The 21543-nt window shown below is 60.3% G+C and overlaps 2 protein-coding genes across 2 annotated transcripts; both read right to left on the bottom strand.

Moving 5' to 3' along the window:
• Window positions 1-108: 108 nt before the first annotated feature.
• NCLIV_020540 (Phosphatidylserine decarboxylase, related) lies at window positions 109-336 on the bottom strand (the record flags this gene model as incomplete). The annotated part of the gene is made up of 1 exon (XM_003882250.1): window positions 109-336. One exon carries the CDS (start codon window positions 334-336, stop codon window positions 109-111), a length of 228 nt encoding a protein of 75 aa, XP_003882299.1.
• A 2992-nt stretch (window positions 337-3328) lies between these two features.
• NCLIV_020530 (hypothetical protein) lies at window positions 3329-21113 on the bottom strand (the record flags this gene model as incomplete). Its single annotated transcript, XM_003882249.1, has 12 exons — window positions 3329-3464; window positions 3747-3810; window positions 4222-4483; window positions 5096-5363; window positions 5874-5947; window positions 6478-7914; window positions 8387-10573; window positions 11006-11224; window positions 11954-12014; window positions 12577-13301; window positions 14028-16814; window positions 17349-21113. 12 exons carry the CDS (start codon window positions 21111-21113, stop codon window positions 3329-3331), a joined length of 11985 nt encoding a protein of 3994 aa, XP_003882298.1.
• Window positions 21114-21543: the final 430 nt, after the last annotated feature.

The following is a 21543-nucleotide window of genomic DNA, read 5'->3' as shown; positions in this document are numbered from 1 at the left end:
TATGCACACATTGGGCAACATGCAATCACACATGCATCGGCACAGGAACGCATTTATCGGTGCTCCAGCCCTCCCGGCCTTTTATCACTCTCTGGCGTAGGGAGCAACTCAAACACAACGTTTTGGTGCCTTCTGCGCTATTGGAAGACTTACGAGCGACTGAGTGCCGATGTCCTCGATCTCTCTTTCTCTGTCCTTGAGGGTGCGCGCAAAGAGGTGCCCAATGCATTTGTAGCTGCGCAAGGGGTAGCGGATTTCCTCTGTATCAATGCCGCCGACTTTCGCCAGAGTGCGGTAAATGGGATCCCTCAAAGCCGGCGTGATATTAATGTTCATAACGGACCCGGTGAGGCGCGATCGGGTGCGGCCGAAGAGTAGTCTCAAGTAGAAGAGCTGGCGGGAACAGGCACCGGAACCAAAAGGGGGGGGGGAAACGTCGCGGGTACACAGAGGGCTCCTCACCGCAAGAAGGTGCTCACGGGGCAGTTCTGGAGACCGGTGGCGGCGATCGGCGGAAGCGAACACGCACAACGGCAAATCCACAGATCCCAAAATGCACGTGCACATGGACAGCGCGATCGCGGTTACATCCGCGTCGGTGACGAGTTTGCGGGAAACGAGCGCCGAGCCGATGGGAGCCGAGCACAAGTGCCGCGCGGCAGCGGATGAGAGAAAAGAGAAGGGAACGAGGGAGAAAGGCAAAGACGACGAAGAGCCGTGAAGACAGAGAAGGCAGAGAATTGGCGTGGCGAGTCCGAAGCCGGCAAATTTGGCAACAGCCGAAAGGCGACACACGAAAAAAACTCGGAGTTGACACTGACGACACAGGCAGACGGCCCAACACTGTAGAAAAGATGGGCTCAAGAAAGAGAGCGCTGTGCTGCGCTGGGAGTGTCGGGAAGCAAGAAAGCCGAACTGTCGACTTTGGCTTATTTTTCACGGGCGTTAAAATCCCAACAACAAAGGAGCAATGCGACGAAGAGTACTCTTAACGCGAAGGTGACAACCGGGCGCAGCAGAGGAGCCACGACGGGCTAGGCGACCAAGGACCGACTGGACAAGGATGGTGTCAGAGAATGGCAACAGAAGAGACGAAGAGTCACCAGAGCAGCAGCTTTTGACCGTAGATGGACCTTTGCGATCTCGGAACGTCAAGACACAAAACGATTCGATGAATGCGTCCAATGGGGTAGCGGTGTGTTTTGTAGTGTGGTGCCGGATATACAGGAGCGCGGGCGGGCGGTCAAGAAACAAGCGGCTGGGCTCGACGGGAGAAAGAGAGTCTGCCTGTTAGGGGAGTACACTTCGACCAGTACAGGAAAGAGAAAAACGGGGAGAGAGTCAAGACTGTGTCTTAAAGCAGTGTGCAGGACAAAAAACTCCAGTCTTTCCTGCCAAAAAGCCAACACGTGAATCGTCTGGTGTCGCTGACCACAACGCGCCGTATGTACACAGCCCACCTTCCTGGCGCTCGAGCACCTTTTCCCCCTGTTTCGTGAAAAAGACAGGCAAAGTAAAAAGCCTCCAACGCGCACAGAAAGAAAGCAGGTTTATGGGAGACGTGCCCAGTGGAACTCGAGGTTTTTGGGCTGCCGACCTTGCGATGCACGCGAAACAAAACGGGAGCGGCTGATGCAGATGCAACTGACCACTGCAGCATTTGCGTCAGCACTATCACCCAGCGATTCGACTCACCGCCCACACGGCGGCGTGCAGCCTCGCCCCGTCTTCTCTTGCGTGCCGCGAATCTTGCTGTCCTGCAGTCTCCTGAACCTTTCCTGTGCCTTTCAGTGGCTTCGTGCCGACAGATGCGGCAGATGCTTCGCGGAACCGTGCTCGGGAGAGGTGAGTGTCTGCAGCGTTTCGGTCGCCTTCCGAGGCACGCGTTCGGTGGTCCTTTCGGCGGTTACACACCCAGCGAAGACACTTTAGCCTGGCGCGCTCGGCACCTCCCTCCACCTAGTAGAGCTTCTCTCCTTTGCGATACAACTTTGTCCGGCGTGAACGAACTCGTTCCAAACGAAAATGTCCACAAACGAGTTTCGGTCCGATGCTCACTTCACCGCGCCCCCGTTCTCCACAGACTCAAAGCTTTCACACATGGACCCGCGTGACGAAAAAAAGCCTCCCCCCCCCTCCCCCCCGCCGCAGCCGTTGCACTGAAACTCGCAGCATGCAGAAAAATCATGTAACTACAGCTAGAGTTCTCAGAACTACAGAGCGTCCACTCGAGCTGTCTAACGCACGCTTCTTGGGTAGTAGAGGAGAGCGAGAAAGCGCCTGAATATATGCATATATATATATATATATATATTGCTACATTCGCGCAAAAACAGAAATGGTAGATTCGCAGAGAGGGGTTGGTCTGGGAAGGGGCTGTTTTCCCCCGGGATTTCTCTGGGCAGGCGTGAATCCGTTGAGACAAGTAGCTATGGACCAAGAACCGAGTTCAATCACTCTACAGAGAACCAGAGGTACAGCCAGTGCTTGCCTCACAAAACGCCGTTCTGGCGCGCTGCGTCCAATCTTAGGCATCCGTTGCCGCAGGTTGATGAAATGATCGAAGCCTAAAAAACTTCCAGTGTTTCTTGTCTCTACATTCCCGTCATAATATCGCTGGCGTATGGTATCCTTCCAGGTATCTTCCGCAGAGAGTCTCGCTCGCTGGCTGGCAACCTAAATAGTTCGCGTGCAGACCAACTCATTTTCGCAAACCGGATTTCATGCGATACCGTCTGCCTCTCGACGAACACTGCAAGTAGAGGGTGAGCGAGCCAGCAACGCAGTCCAGCGCGGGAACCCGCGCACTGCACAGGCTGCCCAGTTAGCGAGCGATTTGACCACACCTGTCAGCTTCTTCTCTGCGTTGGAGGAACTACTTTCTCGAGTTTTCTGCGTGCATTTTGGCAAACCCAGCGATCCGACATGGGCACGGACCGCGCGAATCACATGTTACGTCTCCGTTAACTCTCGGCTGCGCTCTGTGTTCCATTTAACTGCTTCCCCGACGCAACCGTTCGACTTCCCCTCATGCCTGCTGCCAATCGCCTCTGTTCTATCGTGCTCCGATCTCTTCCTTCTGGCTCTTCTAGCCCGCATCTCGTCGCGCCTGTTCCCTTTATCTCTTTGCTTCTGTACCACGGTGTGACGGAATACGCTCCGGCCTCGCCTCCCGCGTCGACGCCCCACCGTTTCCTCCTCCCGTTGCTATTCTTTCCTCTCGGCAGTGCCTCACAGAGCGCCGCATCTAGGCGGCTTCCTTGCACTCAAAATCCTCTTCGCCGACCTGTGCACAGCCCTCTGTTTTTCTCTCGCGCTGATCCGCTCTCTACTGTCCCGCCTTCGCCCCGGGCGCCGCGACGCCAGCAGCGCATGCAGCGAGGCGCCCGAGGGAGGCTTCCTCTTCAATGCCCAGTTCGCTGCACAGGCTTCCGAGGGCAGCTTGGATCTCTCTCCGGACAGATCTGCAGAGAGAGGGAAGAGAAGGCAACGCAGGGCAAAAGCGGGTTTTGTCGCCCCTGCATTCCCCTTTTCTGGTAACGCGGCCCCCGGGAGCGCACGTACGGCGGGTAGGTACTCTTCTCACTTGAGACAAAAGGATGCTCGACTCCGGAGGGGAGGGAGAGCAAACAGTGGACGCACACACAGAGGCGACGCCGGAGAGCCACAGAGCCAAAAAGAGACAGGCGACGAGGAAGAAGAGAAGAAGAATCAAGCGAAGCAACCCGACAGGAGACTGAACGCACCTGTCGTCGCACCCTATGCAGGCGATCAGCTGCGGAAGGAGAAGAAGGAGGTGAGCCTTCGAGCCTGAAAAGCCGAGATGCAAACAGGAGACAACTCCGCGGGGAAACAAATTGGTGGACACACAAAGTGGGCAGAGCTCTGCAGGAGAGGTCTCGCGAGAAAAAGACAAGAAGACAAGACACCTGTGTGGAGGAAGAAGCCTTTTCGTTTGTCCCGCTTTCCCCGCTTCTTCTTCTTTTCCCGACCGCTGCCGACTCTTCTTCCGGAAGGCGCCTTTCTGAGGACCTACGTGTGTGTGTGAAATAGGAACCGTGTCGCTCGAAGGAGGCGCGCTTCCCTTCCCCCCCAACCCCGCGTCGCTCCAAGAATCCACCGGCCCTCTCCTTCCAGCGAGCCGCCGCAAGCGATCGGCGAGGTGCTTTTTTCTCGCGCTGCCGGCCTTTCTCTGCTTTTAAGTCCCTCGCCGTGCCTCACCGGACGCGCGCAGAATCGTGAGGCGCCGCTGCGGAGTGGAAACGCGCAGGGAGACAGCCTCGGCGTCGTCGCCCTCGGGGTCCCCTGCTAGTCGCGCTCGGCTTCCACTCTCCTCGAAAGCCGACGCCGACACCTCGCCCGCCTTCTCGTCTTCGCCGGCTTCGAACGCGAGAGGCGAGGTTCGCAGAGACCGCAAACGCGAGAGCACGAAGAGCAAAAGTTGCGAGCGCCCGCAGGCTTGAAGCGGGTTGCGTGAAAGGGCCTGGTGCAAGCGAAAAGACACGGCTCCAGTCGACCCGTGAAGGCTCTCTTGCGTCCATCACCAAGGCAGAGAGCCGCGCACCGCAAAGTGACACGCGCACGAGAACGGCCCAGGTCACGGGGAGAGACACTCTCCGCGGCGGCGCAAAAACACACACGAATCAAGCGAATGGGCGAACGAGCAAACAAAGAGAAACTACCCAGACATACACAGCCGCGTGGTGTCCATTATCCCGAGCTTAACGAGAGCGACACAACCTTCGTGCTTTCCTGTCTCAACTGTCTTCGCGTCAAGCGTTCGGCATCTTTCCTTCTCTGCTTCCTTCTCCCCGATCTTCAGCTCAAACCCTCTGCCGTTGCACCCGGCGTTTCTGTCCTGGATCCGTTTCTTCCTCGCGAGGCCTGTTTCTCCGTGCTGGTCTAACTCCCCTCTGCATCGCCAGGCAGTGTGGAGAGCGTCACAGTTTTTGACCTCCGCTTCGGCTTCCGTCGAGTGGTCTCCCGTCCCGCCCGCTCGGACCTGGCCTCCGTTCCGTCTCCTTCTCGCCAAAGCTCCGGAGCGCCTGACGCTGCGCCACCGTTCCTCGCTCCCCCGACTCGTCCCGGGACTCACCGAAGGAACGGTCCAAGCGCCCGGACTCGAGCGGCCAAGAGCGAGGTCGCCGGCTCCGCGGCGGTCGCTGGCTCTCCCCGCCTCGCCCCCCACAGGGACAGGATTTGCGAAGCGCTGGAGAATGGCGCGGCAACGTCGAAGCACAAGCGGCAAGACGCTCTGCATGCGCGTGCGCGTCGAGGCGCAGTCGCCCGACGCGGACAGAGACGGACAAGGAGACAGAGACGCGTCGAGGCGAGAAAAGCGATCCTCCGAGAGATCAAAGAGCCTGCATGCAGCGGAACGAGAGGAACAACAGACACCGCGAACTTCACACTTCCCCAAACAACGCTCAAATAGACCTATGGCGATCAAAACATAGCTAGATACACGCACTGAACATATCATTCTTTGCTTTTTTGAGAACACCGGCAGAAAACAACTGATAGTCATACAGAGTTGTCGACGTCCATGTCGATGTACACTGTACCTCTGTAAATCACGAGAATCTACGCACGTCGTCGCCCACCCAGCATTCATATATATATATATATATATATATATATATAAAAATATATATATGCAGATATATGTGTGTACGCATTGGAATATACGTGCATCTTTGCGTGTCTATACAGACATGCACAAGCGCGCGTGGAGGGGTTGGACGTAGAGGTGTTGGACGTAGATGCATGCACTTAGATGTCCGGATGTTTTTTCTGTTCACGAGTCACCGGAGCCCGCAAGAGCATCCCGCGGATTCGCCTAATGTCAACTGTGGAGAGAAACTTTGCCTTACGTGCAGAAGGCTTCGTGAGCGATGACCGCAGGTCTCTCACTGCCTGCAGAGCAGTAGTGGTCCAGGACACTGACCTAAGAGCCAGCGACACCACACGCGCCATTTTCGCCGACAAAACTTGAGGAGCGACACAGCGAATCGGGGGAGAAAACGCGTCGTTTCGAAGGCAGAGCCCTCACTATGTATGTGTAGATTGTCAATAGTCGAGGCTGTATCAAATTTGATTCCGAAACAAAGAAGAAGGGGTGCTAGGAAACCCACTTTAGATTCGGACCCCAGGAGGCGACGCGCAAGCACTTTCCCGGGCACGCACAGTCGAATGTGAATCAACGAACCTCTCCGGGCATACACACGCACACATGCATACGCGTTAAGGGGGGCTGTACATTTATCCAGAGATATGTGGAAGGAGGGCGCGGGGACGGCGCGCGTGCAGGCGTGCAGACACGTGCACATCCAAATCTGCTCCAACTTTTCTATGCGTACATGTGTCAACAGACGTGTAGAAATACATGCATGTATATCTGCATGCATCTCTGCATCTCAATCGTCGAGCAGAGGCTTCCGTTATGTGTCTGAGACGTGCGCTTCGCGTGGGACTTACAAAGAAGGGGTAGAATCTCGCCGAGGGTTCGTGTCTGGGTGCGGGCCTTGCCAGCGTTTCGGCAGCAATTCTGAGGATCCATCGGTCGAAGAAGAAGGCGGAAGGAAGGGCAGCAGCCGAACCTGTCTCCGCCCCGTCCGTGCGCGTTCGCGCTCCCCGGTGTCGCCCGCCTTCACTGCTCGCCTCGGCGCCTTTGGCCTGCGCAGAAGGCGAAAACGGCGAACCCGAAGGCGCGAACGGAGAGGCAGGAGGCGGAGGCGTGGAGAGCGTGAGGAGCATGCGGCGCAGCGCGTGTGTGGCGGCTGTCCAGAAGCTTTTCCCGACGTCGCGAGAAGCGTTTTCGCCATGGCTTTCGAACGCTGGACAGTGCGGCGGGCACGCAGCTGCGGCCGGACTCGGCGAAAGCCAGCTGCGATGCGACAGGAAACAGGAGGCGTCTTCGATGAGAACGCATGCAGTCTGCAGAGACACTTTCCACACCTGGAGACGATCCAGGGCAGGCGAGGCGCGACTGGAGGCTATGGACACCAGCGCGTTGAGGAGCCGCGCAAGCGAGCGCAGAAGAACAGCTGTAGGACTGTGCTCACACGTGCACTGGAGGCACGGACGAGAGCGGCAGGCACACGCCAAGACGGGGGCGCGCGTCTCCTCCGTGTTCCGCCCTGCAAGTCCGACACGCGCGTCTTTACCGTCACTTTCACCTCTCTTGTCGCTTCCTTTCTCTTCCTTTCCACTGTCGTTCTCGGCCTTGCTTTCGTCCTCCTCTCCCTCCGCACCTCCCGCGGCATTTCCTTCGTCTCTCTGAGGACTTTGCTCTTCTTGGGAGCGGCCGACCTGCTGGCGGGTGTCGCCTTGCGGGCCTTCGCCTTCCCTCCAGCTTCCCTCACTGCGCCTTCTGCAGTCGCCTCGCGCCTCAGACTGGAGACACTTCAGCGTCGGCTGCGGCGTGGCGATTTGAATGCCCGTGGCGGTCGCGTACTGACACAAGACGGCGACTTGCTGGGGCCGGTGACTCGAGATGCTTCCGCTCCGGGCGAAAAGCCGTCGCTCCGGCTTCGTCCGCGCCTTCTCGCGCTCTCGCCGGACCTTCTCGCCTCCGCCACCGCGCCTGCCTTCCTGCGCCACGTGCTCTGTCTCCCGGGTTGCTCCGTTCGCCTCCGCACCCTTCCACGCCTCGTCCGGCTCCAGCTGTGCTTCTCGCCCGGCGTCTTCCCGGCCTGCCGCCTCGCCGTTCCGGCCTTCTCCGGAGCGGCCGGCGGGCGAAGGCGCCGCGAGAGAGGCGCAAAGGAACTTCCGCATGCGCGCAAAATCCTGCCATAGGAGCGAGACGAAGGAGGCGCGAAAGAAGAGTTGAAGCTCCAGCAGCACGCGACAACCCACTGCCAGGCTCGCCGCATCCCGGAAGAGCGCGGGTGGGCGGAGGAACGTCTCGCCGAGCTGCAAAGACACGACAGGCCGAGAGTTGTTGAAGAGTCTGGAGAGAGAGGCGGGAAGGCAACGGGACGGGAAAGAGCGAGACAGAGAGACGACAAGCGACGTGCACAGCTGACAGGCAGAGAAATCGTAAGCACGATGCAACGGGGGGAAACGACGACAGCAGTCGAGGCTGGGGCTACGAGGCACGCGCCAGCTGGAAAAGGACGGGGAGGACCTCAAACGAAGAGGCGGGGACAAGGAAAAAGAAGAAGAGGGATCCGGAGAGGCAAGGCACCCGTGAATGCGCGAGCGTTTGTCTATTTCGAGAGAAACCTGCTGAGGTTTGGAGGGAAGAAGAACGAGAAACGACTGAGACACCGTGGAAGCGAGTAACACGAGAAAGGAGGGGGGAAACCGAGAAGCGATCTCTTCCGTCAGGGGGATGGTCTTGTTTCGAGAAAGGCGACGCTGTTCCAGTTCGCGCGTTTCTCACCTCGCTGAGGAAGAGCGGAAAGAGCTGAGAGAAGGCCGCCGGATTGTCGACGGGACTCGGGCACACATCCATGAGGGCTTCCAGGAGAGGTGCCTGCGCCGTCGAGATGCGCACGGCACTGACAATCGGCTGGTGACGCAGGAGACGCTGTAGCGCGTCCTCGAGAGCGCGCTGCCGTCTCACGTCCGCTGTCTCCGCCAAGAGCCTCTTCACTTCTTCCTGGTCTCTGGTCGCGTCCTCTTTGGGTGTGTCGGCTGCTCCACCTCGACCGCATGCGTCGCAGTCGCTTTCCGAGGGCGCGCCCTCGCCTTCTTCTCCCCTCTCCCGACGCGTCCCGGCGTCCCTTCCCGCTGGCTCCTCTCCGGCGTCTTCCTGCTTTTGTCTCTCTTCTCGCTCGCCGTCGCCGGTCTTTCGTCTCTGGAGCAACGCAGCGAGTAAGGCGACAGACGAGCGCAGAGGCGGGAGAAAGGGAGACAGCGCGAGCCTCTCGCGAACCCCGTCCAGCAACAGAAGGCCGTCCTGTGCGCTGGTCTCCTCTCCAATGGCAGTCGCAGACTCCAACGCGTGAACGGGGGCGCGAGGCCTGTCCCCAGGCTGTCTCGGGACTCCCCGTCCCGTCGAACCGCCGCAGGGCGGCCCCTGAGAGTCTCCCCTGCGCTCTGCACTCGGCCGCGCCCAAGAAGCTGCTTGCCGGTCGCTGACTGAAGGCGAGAACGGATTCTTCGCCTCTTCATCTGGGACTCCGAGCTCCGCCCCTTCCGCCTGGCCAACTTCCTGCTCTTCCTGCTGGCCGCTCTGGAACGGATTCCGCGAAACCGCGCTCACGGCCCAGGGAGACGTGGGGGAGCCGGAGACGTCCTCCCCCGACGCGGGATAGCCGTGGACGGAGGCTTCGCGAAACGACTCGGAGGCTTGTACGACAGGCGCCCGGTGACCGCTCGGCTCCGCCCCGCGCTGCGGAGCGCTGCCGACGTAGACAGGCAGTGCGGTCACCAGGGAGTGCAGCGACGCTTTCTGCAACTCAGTCGAAGCCAGCAACGCGGCAAACAGCGGGGGAGTCGGGAACAAGCCGCAGGTCGGCGAAGACAAGTGGGGCGACGACGAACAGAGCGGAAGGGAGAGCGCAGGACTCGGCGCGGTGCGTGCAAAGTTAAGGACGGAGAGAACGAGAGAAGAAGGCAGAGCACAGCCTCCTGGGCGAGAGAGCGGCAGAGACGGCTGTGAACGTCCTCGGCAGAGGGTCGAGAGAAGGTCCACTCCTTCGCCTCCGTTTGCCGCAAAGCTCCCGTCTGATTCGTCTGCTGGTTCTGCCTCACACTCGAAGTCTGCCGTGCCGGAGGCTTCTGCCGCCGCCTTGTCGAACGCTCCTCTCGCCACCCCCTCCTGGGGAGACGAAAAACGGCAACCAGGAGTCTCTGCCCGTCGGGCGTCTTTCGGCGCAGCGATAACCTTCGAGCCTGCCTCAACGCGGCGCTCTCCCTCGCCTGCCTGCGACAAGAGACCGTCCAGCGCTCCGTCAATGCGTCGCCCGTATCTTCGAATATACGCCGGATTCGTCAGCAGCACGAGGTACAGTTGAAAGGCGACGACGGACTCCAGCAGTGGGAAGAGATCTTCGTCGCGTTCCGCTCCAGCCGCGTCTCCGGCATCTTTGGAAACGGGGACAGGCCGCCCCTCTGCTTCGAGAGCCTTCTTTTCCGGCGCTGCCTTTTTCCCTAGGCCGTCTCTCTCTCTCTGGTTCGTCGCCGCAGACCCGCCCGGCGCGACGCTCTCCGGTCTCGAGAGCGAGAGGCTCCCGTCGACGTCCGCTTTTCTTCTCTCCAGATCCCTCGCGGAGTACCACCCTCTTTTCGCTCCGACGCAAGCGCTCGAAGCCTCTAGCACCTCGTGCATCTTCGTCGTCAAAACCTCCACCAGGCGATCGGGAATGGCCTCTCTCATCTGCCGAACACCAACAACCGGAGCCGAAGAGGAAGGAAGAGATGCGCCGTCTCCATTCGGGAGAGAAACGGAGAGCGAGACGGAGGAAGGCGTGGATGTCAACTCAGCCGACGGAGGCACAGGGCTCAAAAGATGAAGAACGAAGCGCCAGTAGATCTCCCACCCGAAACTCCAAACACTCTGCGGCGCGTTGGAAAGTTCGCCGCCCCTTCCCAAGCCGCCAGAGACTGAACGAAGAGATGAGAGCTGAAACACAAAAAAACACACACACACGCCAGTCCGAAACAAAACTGTCGAACGCGCGCAGCCATCAAGCAATATATATATATATATATATAGAGAGAGAGAGAGAGAGACAGATAGATATGGATAGATAGATAAGTAGATAGATAGATATGGATAGATAGATAAGTAGATAGATAGATATGGATAGATAGATAAGTAGATAGATAGATATGGATAGATAGACAAGTAGATAGATAGATAGATAGATAGATAGATAGATAGATAGATAGATAGATAGATAGTTGTGCATCTACATGTCTGTACGAGAGGTGTCTGTGGGTGACTAGGCGGGAAATCCGCTGCAAGGAAACGGCTCGGGCGGTAGTTTTATTTTTCCTCGCAGCGTTTTCCCCGTGTATCGCACTGCCGCAAATCAGCCGGCACGCTGTTTACCTCGACTCGCGCTTGGGGGAGTTTGAGGATGTCGGCGAGCGTCTTGGCGGCGGCGACGAGTATTTCCGCGGCCGAGTGAGGAGACAGAAGAGCCTCCTGGACGAGAAGGAGAAGTCGGCAGGCTGCGGACGCAACCGCTTCTACGCCAACGTCCACTCGGCCGGTTCCAGTGCTGTCGCCTTCCTGCGCTTCTCGCCTTTCTCTCTGCACCGTCACGCGCTGCGAGGACGGAACGGCAGAAGCAGAGAGAGAACAAGAGAGAGAACAAGAGAGAGAACAAGAGAGAGAAGAAGAGAGAGAAGAAGAGAGAGAACAAGAAGAGAGGGAAGATGAAGAGAGGGAAGATGAAGAGAAGGAAGAAGAAGAGAGGGAAGAAGAGAGAGAACAAGAGAGAGAACAAGAGAGAGAAGAAGAGAGAGAAGAAGAGAGAGAACAAGAAGAGAGGGAAGATGAAGAGAGGGAAGATGAAGAGAAGGAAGAAGAAGAGAAGGAAGTTGAAGAGAAGGAAGAAGAAGAGAGGGAAGATGAAGAGAGGGAAGATGAAGAGAAGGAAGAAGAAGGGAGAGAAGATGAAGAGAGGGAAGATGAAGAGAGGGAAGATGAAGGCAGAGGCAGGCGTTCTTCTTCGGCAGCTTGCGCAGCGCCGCAGTTGAGAAGAAGCATGAGGGCTCCGTCCATGGCGATGACGACAGTTTCTGCCCATTGCTTGCCTGCGGAATCACGTGAATGGTGGACGATGAGCTGAGAAGACGCGGAAGAGGAAGAAGACGCGAAAGAGGAAGAAGAGAGAGAAAAAGGGGGAGACGCGACTGCAGATCTCGCGCCCGCGTCGGCAGGGTTCCCAGCGCGAGACGCGTCCTGTGTCGAAGAGGGGTTTTGGTCGCCGGAGGCAGTCGAGACGGTGCAAGAAGGGAGAGAAGATGAGCCGGCGTTCCCTTCTCCACAGACCACTCGCGTGTAGGCGCTGTGAACGTCCGATAGAGTGGCAACAACGATGTCCAAAACGCAGCTGGAAACAGCGAGAAAGACACAAAACAAGACGTGAAAAAAGGAAGAGCCAGACGCGGAAAAACACCGAGAAGACACAGAGATCAACGAAGACCAACATATGTGCAAATGAGCGCGAAAAAAAATGGGCCCATCATATGCTGTTTGAGAAACACAACACGAGTGCCTGCGCAAAATTCAAACAGGTACACCTATATATATATATATATATGTATATATATGTGTGTACAGATATGTGTGTATATATATATATATATGTATGTTTGTATGCAGTGCAGGAGCAGAGATCAGCGAGACATCCAACGAGGCCTCACCGCACGGACTGCTGCTCAATAGAAGGGGCAAGCAGAGCGGTCTTCTTTCGCGCTCTCGAATCACAACAGGGATCCAGGTACCTGGACGCAACTGTGAATGTGAATCCGCATCAATATTTATCATTGAATCTGTACAGGTTTGTAGCTGTGTTTTGGCGATTTGAGGAGAGTCGACTGGCGCTCATCTCTATATCCACTCGGTCTCTCTGCCGTGGAAACCACCGGCGAGGGCAGACCTCCGACGCGTACCGTTCCCAAGACCAATCTCTCTTCTCGTCTCGAGGACGCCGCGCGTCCTCCTCCCGGTCGGGTTCCGCGCCGCTTCTCAGATCCCACGAATCTGCCTCCGCCTTGGAGGCAATCTCGGTCGTTGCAGCCGCCTTCCCACGCGTCTGTGCGGCGGCTTTGACTGGTGTGGGGCCAGACTCTTGCCTGTCCCCTGTCTCCTCGCCCTGGCCTCGCGGGGGCGCTGGGCTGAGGCCGTGCGTCCGCACTGCGCTCGTGAGGCTCCGCAGGGCGCAGTTCCGGACTTCTGGCCGCGGATCTATCGCCAACAGACGCAGAAGCAGGAAAAGTTCGGTCCACAGACTTTCTATCGACACTCCGCGCTCACTAGACCAGCGAGGCGAGGCGGGCGGAGACACCGCGGAAGCGGGCGCGCGTTCGCAAGGCTCGACGCGGGCGGAACCGCGCGCTACCCCTTTCTCGCGACCGTCTTCGCCTGCGCTGCCGTCGCAACTTCCGTTTCTCTCTTCGTGCATAGGCTCGCCTTCCCGCTCTTCCGCTGCATGCGCGGCGCCCGGAGGGCGGGAGGTGGCTCCGCGTTTCTCGGAAGAGTCTGTCCACCGCTGCCGCCGCCCCAAGGCGTCCGCGAGAGACCAGAGGAAGCCGACGGCGCGGAAGGCCATGGAACTTCCGAGGCTGGAGCATCTGGCGAAGGCGGCGATGGAGGCAGCTAGCGTGCGCCATCCAGGCTGAGAAGAAACGGAGAGAAACGAGAGAGGCGATGGAGGCAGCCAGTGTGCGCCACCCAGGCTGAGAAGAAACGGAGAGAAACGAGAGAGGCGATGGAGCCAGCCAGTGTGCGCCACCCAGGCTGAGAAGAAACAGAGAGAAACGAGAGAGGCGATGGAGGCAGCCAGTGTGCGCCATCCAGGCTGAGAAGAAACGGAGAGAAACGAGAGAGGCGAGAGGGGAGTGTGCGGCTGGACAGGCTCGGCCGGTCCTGGAAAAGGTGGGAAGAGGAGACGGGGGCGACAAAGCGAGACCGGAGAGCAGGCGTCTGTGCGTGTGTGCCTTTCCCAGGGTGGCGCAGAGGGACCAAGCGAGGGGGATAGAGAGACACACGAAAACGAGAAGACGCGGTCTCGGTTTGACACAGCTCCAGGCACATCCAGAGAGTAGGAAACGCAGAAGCGCAGAGAGAGCGGACAGAAAGCTGGCGAGAGAGAAGGAAAAGAGGAAACAAAGGTGAAGAGAGAAACAGATATATCCGGCGAGAGAGAAAGAAAAGAGGGAACACATGGCCGTGAAGAGAGAAACAGTTATATATATATATATATATATATCCGGAGAGGCGTCGCACTGGGGACGCGGCGAGGCTACGACGGCGAACCAAACGATGGAGAGAAAGCGACCGTGAACAGACGGCCGCGAGAGAGACCCGAAGCGCGGCAAGTTGCGAGAGCACACCAGCTTACACTAAGAGGAACGTCTTCAACAAAGTCCTGAACGAGGAGTTCGAAGAGCGCAAAGAGAGCCTTGATCTCTCTTTCCAGTCCGAGTCCGCCTCTCCCCTCGATCTCTGTTCTCCCTTCTCTCGCTTCCACTTCGTTTCCTTCCTGGGTCGTTTTCTCTGCGTCTCTCGCCCCTTCGCGCGCTCCAGTCACGCTTTCTTCGGCCGTGAGCGCCGCCAGACGCCGCAGGACGCGCTGGTAGGCGCCGCCGAGTTGGAGCTCCGTGGCCGTTCCGAGCGCGCTGAAAATGCACGCCCATCCGCGCGGCAGAAGGCAGTCCCCGCGGCGCGTGAGGAGCCGATGGAGGGCGAGCATGGCGCGGAGTCTGGATCCCGGGAAGGCCGCGATGAGAAGCGAGCAGAGAGGGGCGAGGAGCGCGAGTTGGTCTTCCTCGTCTTCCTCGCGGATTTGGGACCGCACTGCGTTTCCCTCGCCCTCTGCGTCTCCGGCAAAAACGCCGAGCCGCGCCAAGAAATACTCCCGGCAGAGAATCCAGCTGGGCGACGCCTCCCCTCGGGTTTCCCCGTCTCTCTCCCCGTTCACGCCATCTGCATCTCCGAGCCTTCCCTCAAGGCTGGCGCCTGCGGCTGCGCCGCGCGCGGCCCCGGTTCGCCGCTCTGTCAGTTCCTGGGTTCGCTCGGGCCCTGTAGGCGGTTTCTGGGTTTCTGGAGAACGTGCAGAGGGCGTCCAGCGCAGGCGCGCTCGGCTTCGGCAGCGGAGCGCGGGAAGCAGCAACTCCAGAGCGATGCACAGCGCCGACACCGCGCCCACTTGTGCGTCGCTTTTCGCGCGACTGGCCGTGGCGAGAGACACGAGGGGTGCGAGGAGCCCCTGGGCGAGACGCGGGAAGCATGGCCGGTGGAGATTGAAGAAACAGAGCTCGACGAGGCGCCCGAGCGGGAAGCTTTGGATGTCCTCCTCTTCGCTTCGAGCCTCCGCGCCAGCCCAGCTGGACTCGAAGTACGCCCACGAGGACGCCGACGAAGAGGGGAGGGAGTAGACGATCTCCCGCGGCGCGGTGGACCCAGATGCATGCGGGGCCCCTGCGGCTTCCGGGAGGCGGAACGTCTGCCCCACGCGAGGCGCAGTCGAGGCTGCAAACAGCGGAGACGAAAGCGAAGAAGGAAGCGGCGAAGAAGGCGGACCCGAGAGTGGCGACGCCGGCAGATCAGAAGTGAGAGCCGGCGGGTCAGCCTGTGCGCTCTGCGCCCGCTCCGGGGGAGTGCCCGACGGGGCGTGAGGGTCCAGGGGCTGCTGAAGCGCGAGGCGGCCGAGGGCGGCGACGAGCGCGTCGAGGCCTTCGTCGGACAAAGAGAGCGGAAAGAAGTCAAAGAGGAGCTCAAGCGAAGCTGCGAGACGGAGAAGCACGTCCTGGTTAAACTGCTGCAGGCTCAACTCGCCGGGCGGCGCCGCAACGAGCCTCGCTCCGGCCGCAGCGTCGGACGTGGGGGCGGTGCCGGTCGAGGCTGAGGGGCGTGCGGCGAGTGTCTCTGGCGAGATCGGAGCAGAGAAAGGAGGCTCGTGAGACGTCTCCATCAGGAGACCCGGTCCCTGCTCTGTCGCAGCCGCTGCGACAGCAGTCAGTCGAACTTTGACGCAGAGCGTGAGAGCCTGAAGGCTCCGGGGAGCGGCCGCGCCGCTTCTCGCCGAGACGGAAGGGCAAGACGAGACGCCCGGCGCGCACTGGGCGCGCTGTTTCTTCTTCATGAAGTGGAAGACCTCGCGCATCAAGTCGCCGTCCAAGCCTTCTGCGCGGGCCGCGCGGCTTTCTTTCTCCTCTCGCGCGGGGTTTAGGCCTCCTCCCTGGAGCTGCTGGAGCATCTCGAGAAGAGCGACGATCTCCGAGGGGGACAGAGGCGCAGGGCCTCTCGCCGCAGCTTGCCTCCTCTCTTCGTCGTCGGCCTCGCTGCCGGCCGTCGGCATGGTTCGGGGCTGGAGGTCGGCCAAGGCGAGCGGCGGGCCGAGCAGACCTCGGAGCTGCAGGAGCGCATGCAGTTCTTGCAGAGCGCGGAGCGCCGCGGCCCAGCTTCGGGTGCCCAAGATGTTGCCAAAGTACCCGCAGATGGACAGGAGCGAAGTGAAGCAGCTGAGCGAGAGAGACGAGAGGGGCGAGGACGCAAGGAGTGTCTCGTCCTCCCTCCGCGAGGCAGAGAGTCCCTGCGGGCCCGGGGGCGCCCCGACCGCCGCGGAGCCGCGCCGGAGGAAGCGATCGCCTTCGGCACCCTCGGCGGCCGCGCTCGCCCCGCCCGCCCCGCTCGAGGCGAGGGGAAACGAGGAAGAGAGCGACGCAGGGCGCGACGAGGGAGCGAAGAAGCCGCCGAGAGAGAAGCCTGGAGGCATGGGCCAGAAGGGATGGGTTTTGCGAGCGTGAGAGGACGCGGGAGAAGCCACATCCGCAAAGCCCGCAGAGCCCCCGTTTTCAGAGACGTGCCCTGAAGAGGAAAAACCCGCCTTGGCGGTCGAGCTCGAGGAAGCCTGAGAAGAGGCGCGGCCCTCGGCCGAGAAGGGCAAAGCGAAGCGGGCGAGACAGAGAACGAGAGCGAGGCGAGCGGCTTCGAGGCGGAAGACGCAGCTCAGGCACACGAGGTTGTGGAGACACTGCATGAGAGGGAGAAGATGGAGAGGCGACGGGGCGTCCGGCGCGGACGCGTTCGGCGCCTCACACGAAGGCGACGAAATGGCCGAAAAAATCAGAGTCACCGCCGACAGAATCGGCCCCCACGCGGCGCCCAGGATCGTCCGACAGATCGCCTGAAGGCCAAAAGAGAGAGAGAGAAAGCAGTGAGGCCAACCCGGAGGAGCAAAGCCGCAACCCCAGAAAAGAGGGACGAAACGATGTCTCCTCTGCCAATGACGCGTCTCTGCCTATCTCCGTCATAGGTCGCTCCCTGGACAGTTTGCACTCCTCGCATCGCGCCCTCCTATGCCGCCCGCGATCGGTGGTATCTTCCTATCTCTGTTGCAACTTGCCGACCTCTCCCCAGCACACCCTCCGCTGCTTCCCGTCTAAATCTGCCGCGTCGCTGCCTCCCCGTGTTCTCTGTCCGGCCTTCCAGCGACAACCCCCGCAAGATTCAACCCGTCTGCTTCTCTGCCGGAACACGTGATGATACACAGATATACATACATACATACATACATACATACATACATACATACATACATACATACATACATACATACATATGTATGAAGACGTAGGGAGTGCTCTAGAGAAAAAAATATTATTTACATGCCTAAGTTTGCAGGTGAGGGCATAGGGTTTCATCCAAGTTCTTCGGTTACCTGGTGCCGAGTTAGAGGGAGAGGTAGGTACTGCTGTTGAGGAAGAAGAAGCGCATCTGACCATGGGACTTCGCAGACGCCGCCTTCTCTCCCGCTGGCTTCCTGGTCGGCGCTCCGTCTCTCACGTCTTTCTCTCGAATCTTCGCCGACCTCTCCTTCCCTCTTCGCCTCTTCCTCGCTCCCCTGCTGCTCCCTCTCGCTGTTCTTCAGTCTCGCGCGCGTCGGTGCGCGGCTCTCGGGGCCGAGCGACGTCGTCGGCGCATCAGGCGAGAAAGAGAGGAGACAAAGCGACTCCACAATGTTCAGCAGGCCGTCCAGCGCGAGGCCTACAGCTATCGACGCATGCAGCTGCTGCGAAAAAGAGGTGCTTTGAGATTTCGTGGCGCTGGGCCCGTCGCACGCGCTCGCCAAGTCCGATGCTTTGTCCAGGAGACGCGTGTTTCTGTCTTTGGGTTTCTTCGACGCGGTTTTGAAGTCCCAGCGAAACACCCGGTCTTTGCGACGCAGCTTCTTCCCCTCGCTCCGCTGGCCTTCGGCGCGCGAAACATGGGGGCGCGCCTCGTCTTCTTCGCGACAGAGAGCAGACCACGCACAGACGGCTGCCGCGCAGGCAGCCCCTGACAGCGGCGACGGAGACACGGCATACCGCCCCGCACTGAGGTCGAAACAGCCCGTCGAGGCCAGGAAGCGCGCGCCCTCCTGAGCCGCAGAACGCGAAGGAGGACACGGTTCGAGGGCATTGGGGAGAGCGCTTAGGAGAAGAAGAACGGCGTCAGCGGGGAGGAGGACCGGGAGGATTAGAGGGGAGAGATAGGGAGGCTGCACGAGATCTAAAGTGGACAGGAGACGCGCCTGGGAGTCGAAGGAGCCGACAAAGCACAACTGGTGGACCGTCTTTCCCAGAGCTTCGACGAGAGCAGTGACGATGCTTTCGTCTTCTGGGCCCCGCTCCGCTGCCGGCACCATCTTGGTCTTTCTCGCTTCGCCGTGCTCGTCTTCGCCTTCGAGGGACGAAGCAGATGCACGCGAGGAAAACCGAGGGCGTGTCTGCCCGCCCCAACACTGCTCGCGTCCTCCGGCGTGGAGGAGGAGGAGGAGCGCCGGGCGCCCGCAGATTTCCTTGATTGTCTCCAGGGCGACGACGCGCTGCCAGAGCGGCGCGTCAGCCTCAGTGCGTCGCAGAATAGCCGGCAGCAGCGTCTGCAGTTCGTCGAGGAGAAAGGGGCCGAACTGGCGGGCGACGAAAATGAAGACCCGGAGCGCCCGCACGAGCGTGACGAATTCGTAGGCGTGGTGGAGAAGAAGCTCGCGGAGCGCCGGGCATATTTCCTGCTTCAGAATCCGCATCAGGCCTCGGTGCTGGACGAAAAGAGGCCCTCCGCGACGCATGCAGTTCTCGAGTAAATGCACCGCGACTCCGCGAGGCAGATGCAGCAGAAGAAAGTCTGTGGCGACCGGCCGAGAGGAAGAGCGCCGACGATTCTCCCTGCTGCTTTCCTTGTCCTCGCCCCGGGCCGTTCCCGAACCTCCACGCCCTGGAGAAGAGAAGAAGGAGAAGGTCGGACGCGAAAACGGGGACCAGGAGGAACTCTCGCTTCGGCCCCCTTGAACAGCTTCGCAACTCTGAGCAGCAGTCTGTGCTCCGTGTGAAGATGCGCTCTGAGCCAGAGTTTCTTGGAAAGCGCTCGGCTCTGCTTCGTCCCCATTCTCGCGCTGGCCTCCCCCGGGGGCCTCTTTGCCTGGCGAACAAAAGGACGAAGAAATGTCAGTCCTTTCGGACAGGGCGCCGCTCGAGATGCCGCGGCAGTTCGCACACAGCTGCGTCAGCAGCTGTTCGAGAGTCGCGACAGCTCCAGGTGTCTCTACACTCCATCGAGGAGGCCGTTCCTCTTCACTCGACCACTGTTGCGAGGGTGCGCGGCGCTCCGCGCGATCCGCCGCTTCATGGGCTTCCTCCTGGAACCCACAGCCTTCCTCGAGCGCGTCGCCTCCCTCGTCCGCGCCCTGTGGCTTCGCTCGCTGCTGAGGATTCAAATCCCCCAGCGGCGCATGCAGCCCCTCGGCGGCTCCTGCGAGCGAGGGAACGGCGAGCAGCTCTTCGAGGGGACGTGTCCAGGACGCAGTCTGCAGCGCGTCTGAGGCAGACGCAATCAACGCTCGAGGTCCCACAGCCTCCGTGCCTTCTGCGCCGTCGTCGGTCTTTCCAACCGCGTCGCGAGTTCCTCCTCTCCAGCGTCGGTCCCTAATCCGCTGCGCATTCAACGCGCGTCCAGCGGCGTCGACGAGGCACGCGGCCAGCTGCGTCATGGCAGCGCATGCAGTGTGGGAGACGGCGCTCGAGTGGGCACCTCCGCCGCTTCCCGCGGCTAGGGTTTGTGCGCCGTTGCCTGCGAAGAGACGAGGATCCGCCGGCGACGAGACAGAGGAGACAACGAGGGCGAGCGGGCTCGCGCCGCCGCTCGCTTGGCGATAGAGCGAGAAGAAGAGCCGCAGCAGGCGGTGCGCGACAGACGCGTCGGCCGCCACGGAGGAGTCCGGAGCGAGGAGAAGGAGGGCGGTTTGGAGAACCTTCAGCTGCACAAAGTGCTCGTCGTCTCCCTGGTGGCGAAAAAGCAGTTCCTCCAAGACAGCCAGAAGCAGAAGGACGTCGGACGCAGCGGTGGCCGCCAACTCCGCCTCGGCCTGTTCTCGGAGTCGCCAAACGTCAACTGGAAGGCCGACATCCGAGGACGAATCCAAAGAAGTGAAGTGCCGCGCAGAGTCTGCGCAGGCAGCATTGTCTGCGCGTTCCTCCGACGCGGTGAGGCCGACACAACGGGAAGAAGGAGCGGAGACACCCGCCGGAAGCGTCCGAGACGCCGACGCCGTCCCGGAGTCCGAGCCGTCGTCGGGTTCCTCCTCGTGTGCACGAGCTGGCGTCGGCCACGGCAGCAGAAGAGAGTCTTCCGGAGCGCAGGGGAGAAGAAGCAGCTGACGCTGGTGACTGGTAAGAAGGCGCTGGAGGAGCGAGAGGGCAAGCAGAGAAATTTTAGAGCTGTGCGTCCGGACTGCATGCGAAGCGACAAGGAGCACCTCTTTGACGGGAAAAGAGCGGAAGATGGCTTCCGCAGCCTCCGCGGCGGCCGCCTCTTCCGCAAAGGAACTCGCAGAGGAGGCTGCTCGCGATAGCGTCTCTATCGATGCTTCTGCCTTGTCCCGGAAGTCCTGGATGTGCAGAAGCGCCCGCTCTGCCGCTTCTTTGACGTGAGGCGCCTTCTTCTTCGTCTCGCCACACAGCGTTAGAAGCTCGGTCTCGACGGCCCGACTCGACGCCACAACCCGCGTCTGGTGTCTCTGATACCGCGCAAGCAGTTGGAGCCTTCGTTCGTGCTGCTCCAAGACCTGTGCCGAGTGGTGCCTCGATCCCTCGCAGCGGCCGGTTGCCGCGTTACCCGGAGATGAAAGTTCTGCGCGGGGCCGCGACTGGAACCGTGCAGGTTCTATATGGGTTGCCTCTCGAGGCCGGTCCGAATCTGCATGCACGCGGGAACCGTAGGGATTGGCAGGCGCGTTCGGCGCGCCGCTGGAGAGGCGATTTCCGGCGTCGTCGTTTCGGGGTTGATCTGAAGGGCACGCAGCGGCCTGTTCGCGTTTTGCATGGGGCGCATGCGTCTCGACCTCGTGAGATTCAGAACCGGGTGCCGGCTGAGAACTCGCAACTTCCCCGCGCGTCTCCTCGGACACCCCCGGGGGCTCGCCGAGGTCACCTGGACCGCCCGTCGCCATTGGCTGCGACAGAGGAGTGGACTAAGGAAAAGCACGAACTGTGGGAGGGCGGCTGCGTAAGTCAGGCAGAACAACAGGAGACAGGGGTGGACCAGAAAGGATGCCTCTGCGCGGGAAACGACGGGACCGGAAGACACGAAATGCGCCAAACAACACCAGTGGCAAGGAACCGGACGAAAGCTGCGGCGAACCGCCTGTTTCGGGCGCCGACCGTGCTTGTGCTTGAAGACACAGAAAGAGCAAGGAAGAGGGCCAAAGACAGTAGCTCGGTTTGCTGGACGTAAGAAAAAGGCGACGAAAAGAGACTCACCAGATGCTCCATTGGCGGCGGGCTCAACGAGTGCGAGCAATGAACAAGAGTACGGCCGTAGACGGGGGCTGTCTCCGGATACTGCGAGTGGCGCACATGCCCAGAAAGACAACGCAGCTG

The sequence above is a fragment of the Neospora caninum genome, chromosome VIIa (assembly GCF_000208865.1).
Source record: "Neospora caninum Liverpool complete genome, chromosome VIIa".
Lineage (NCBI taxonomy): Eukaryota > Apicomplexa > Conoidasida > Eucoccidiorida > Sarcocystidae > Neospora > Neospora caninum.
Note: the sequence above shows the minus strand (reverse complement) of the source record. Positions and strands in the feature narration are given on the sequence as shown.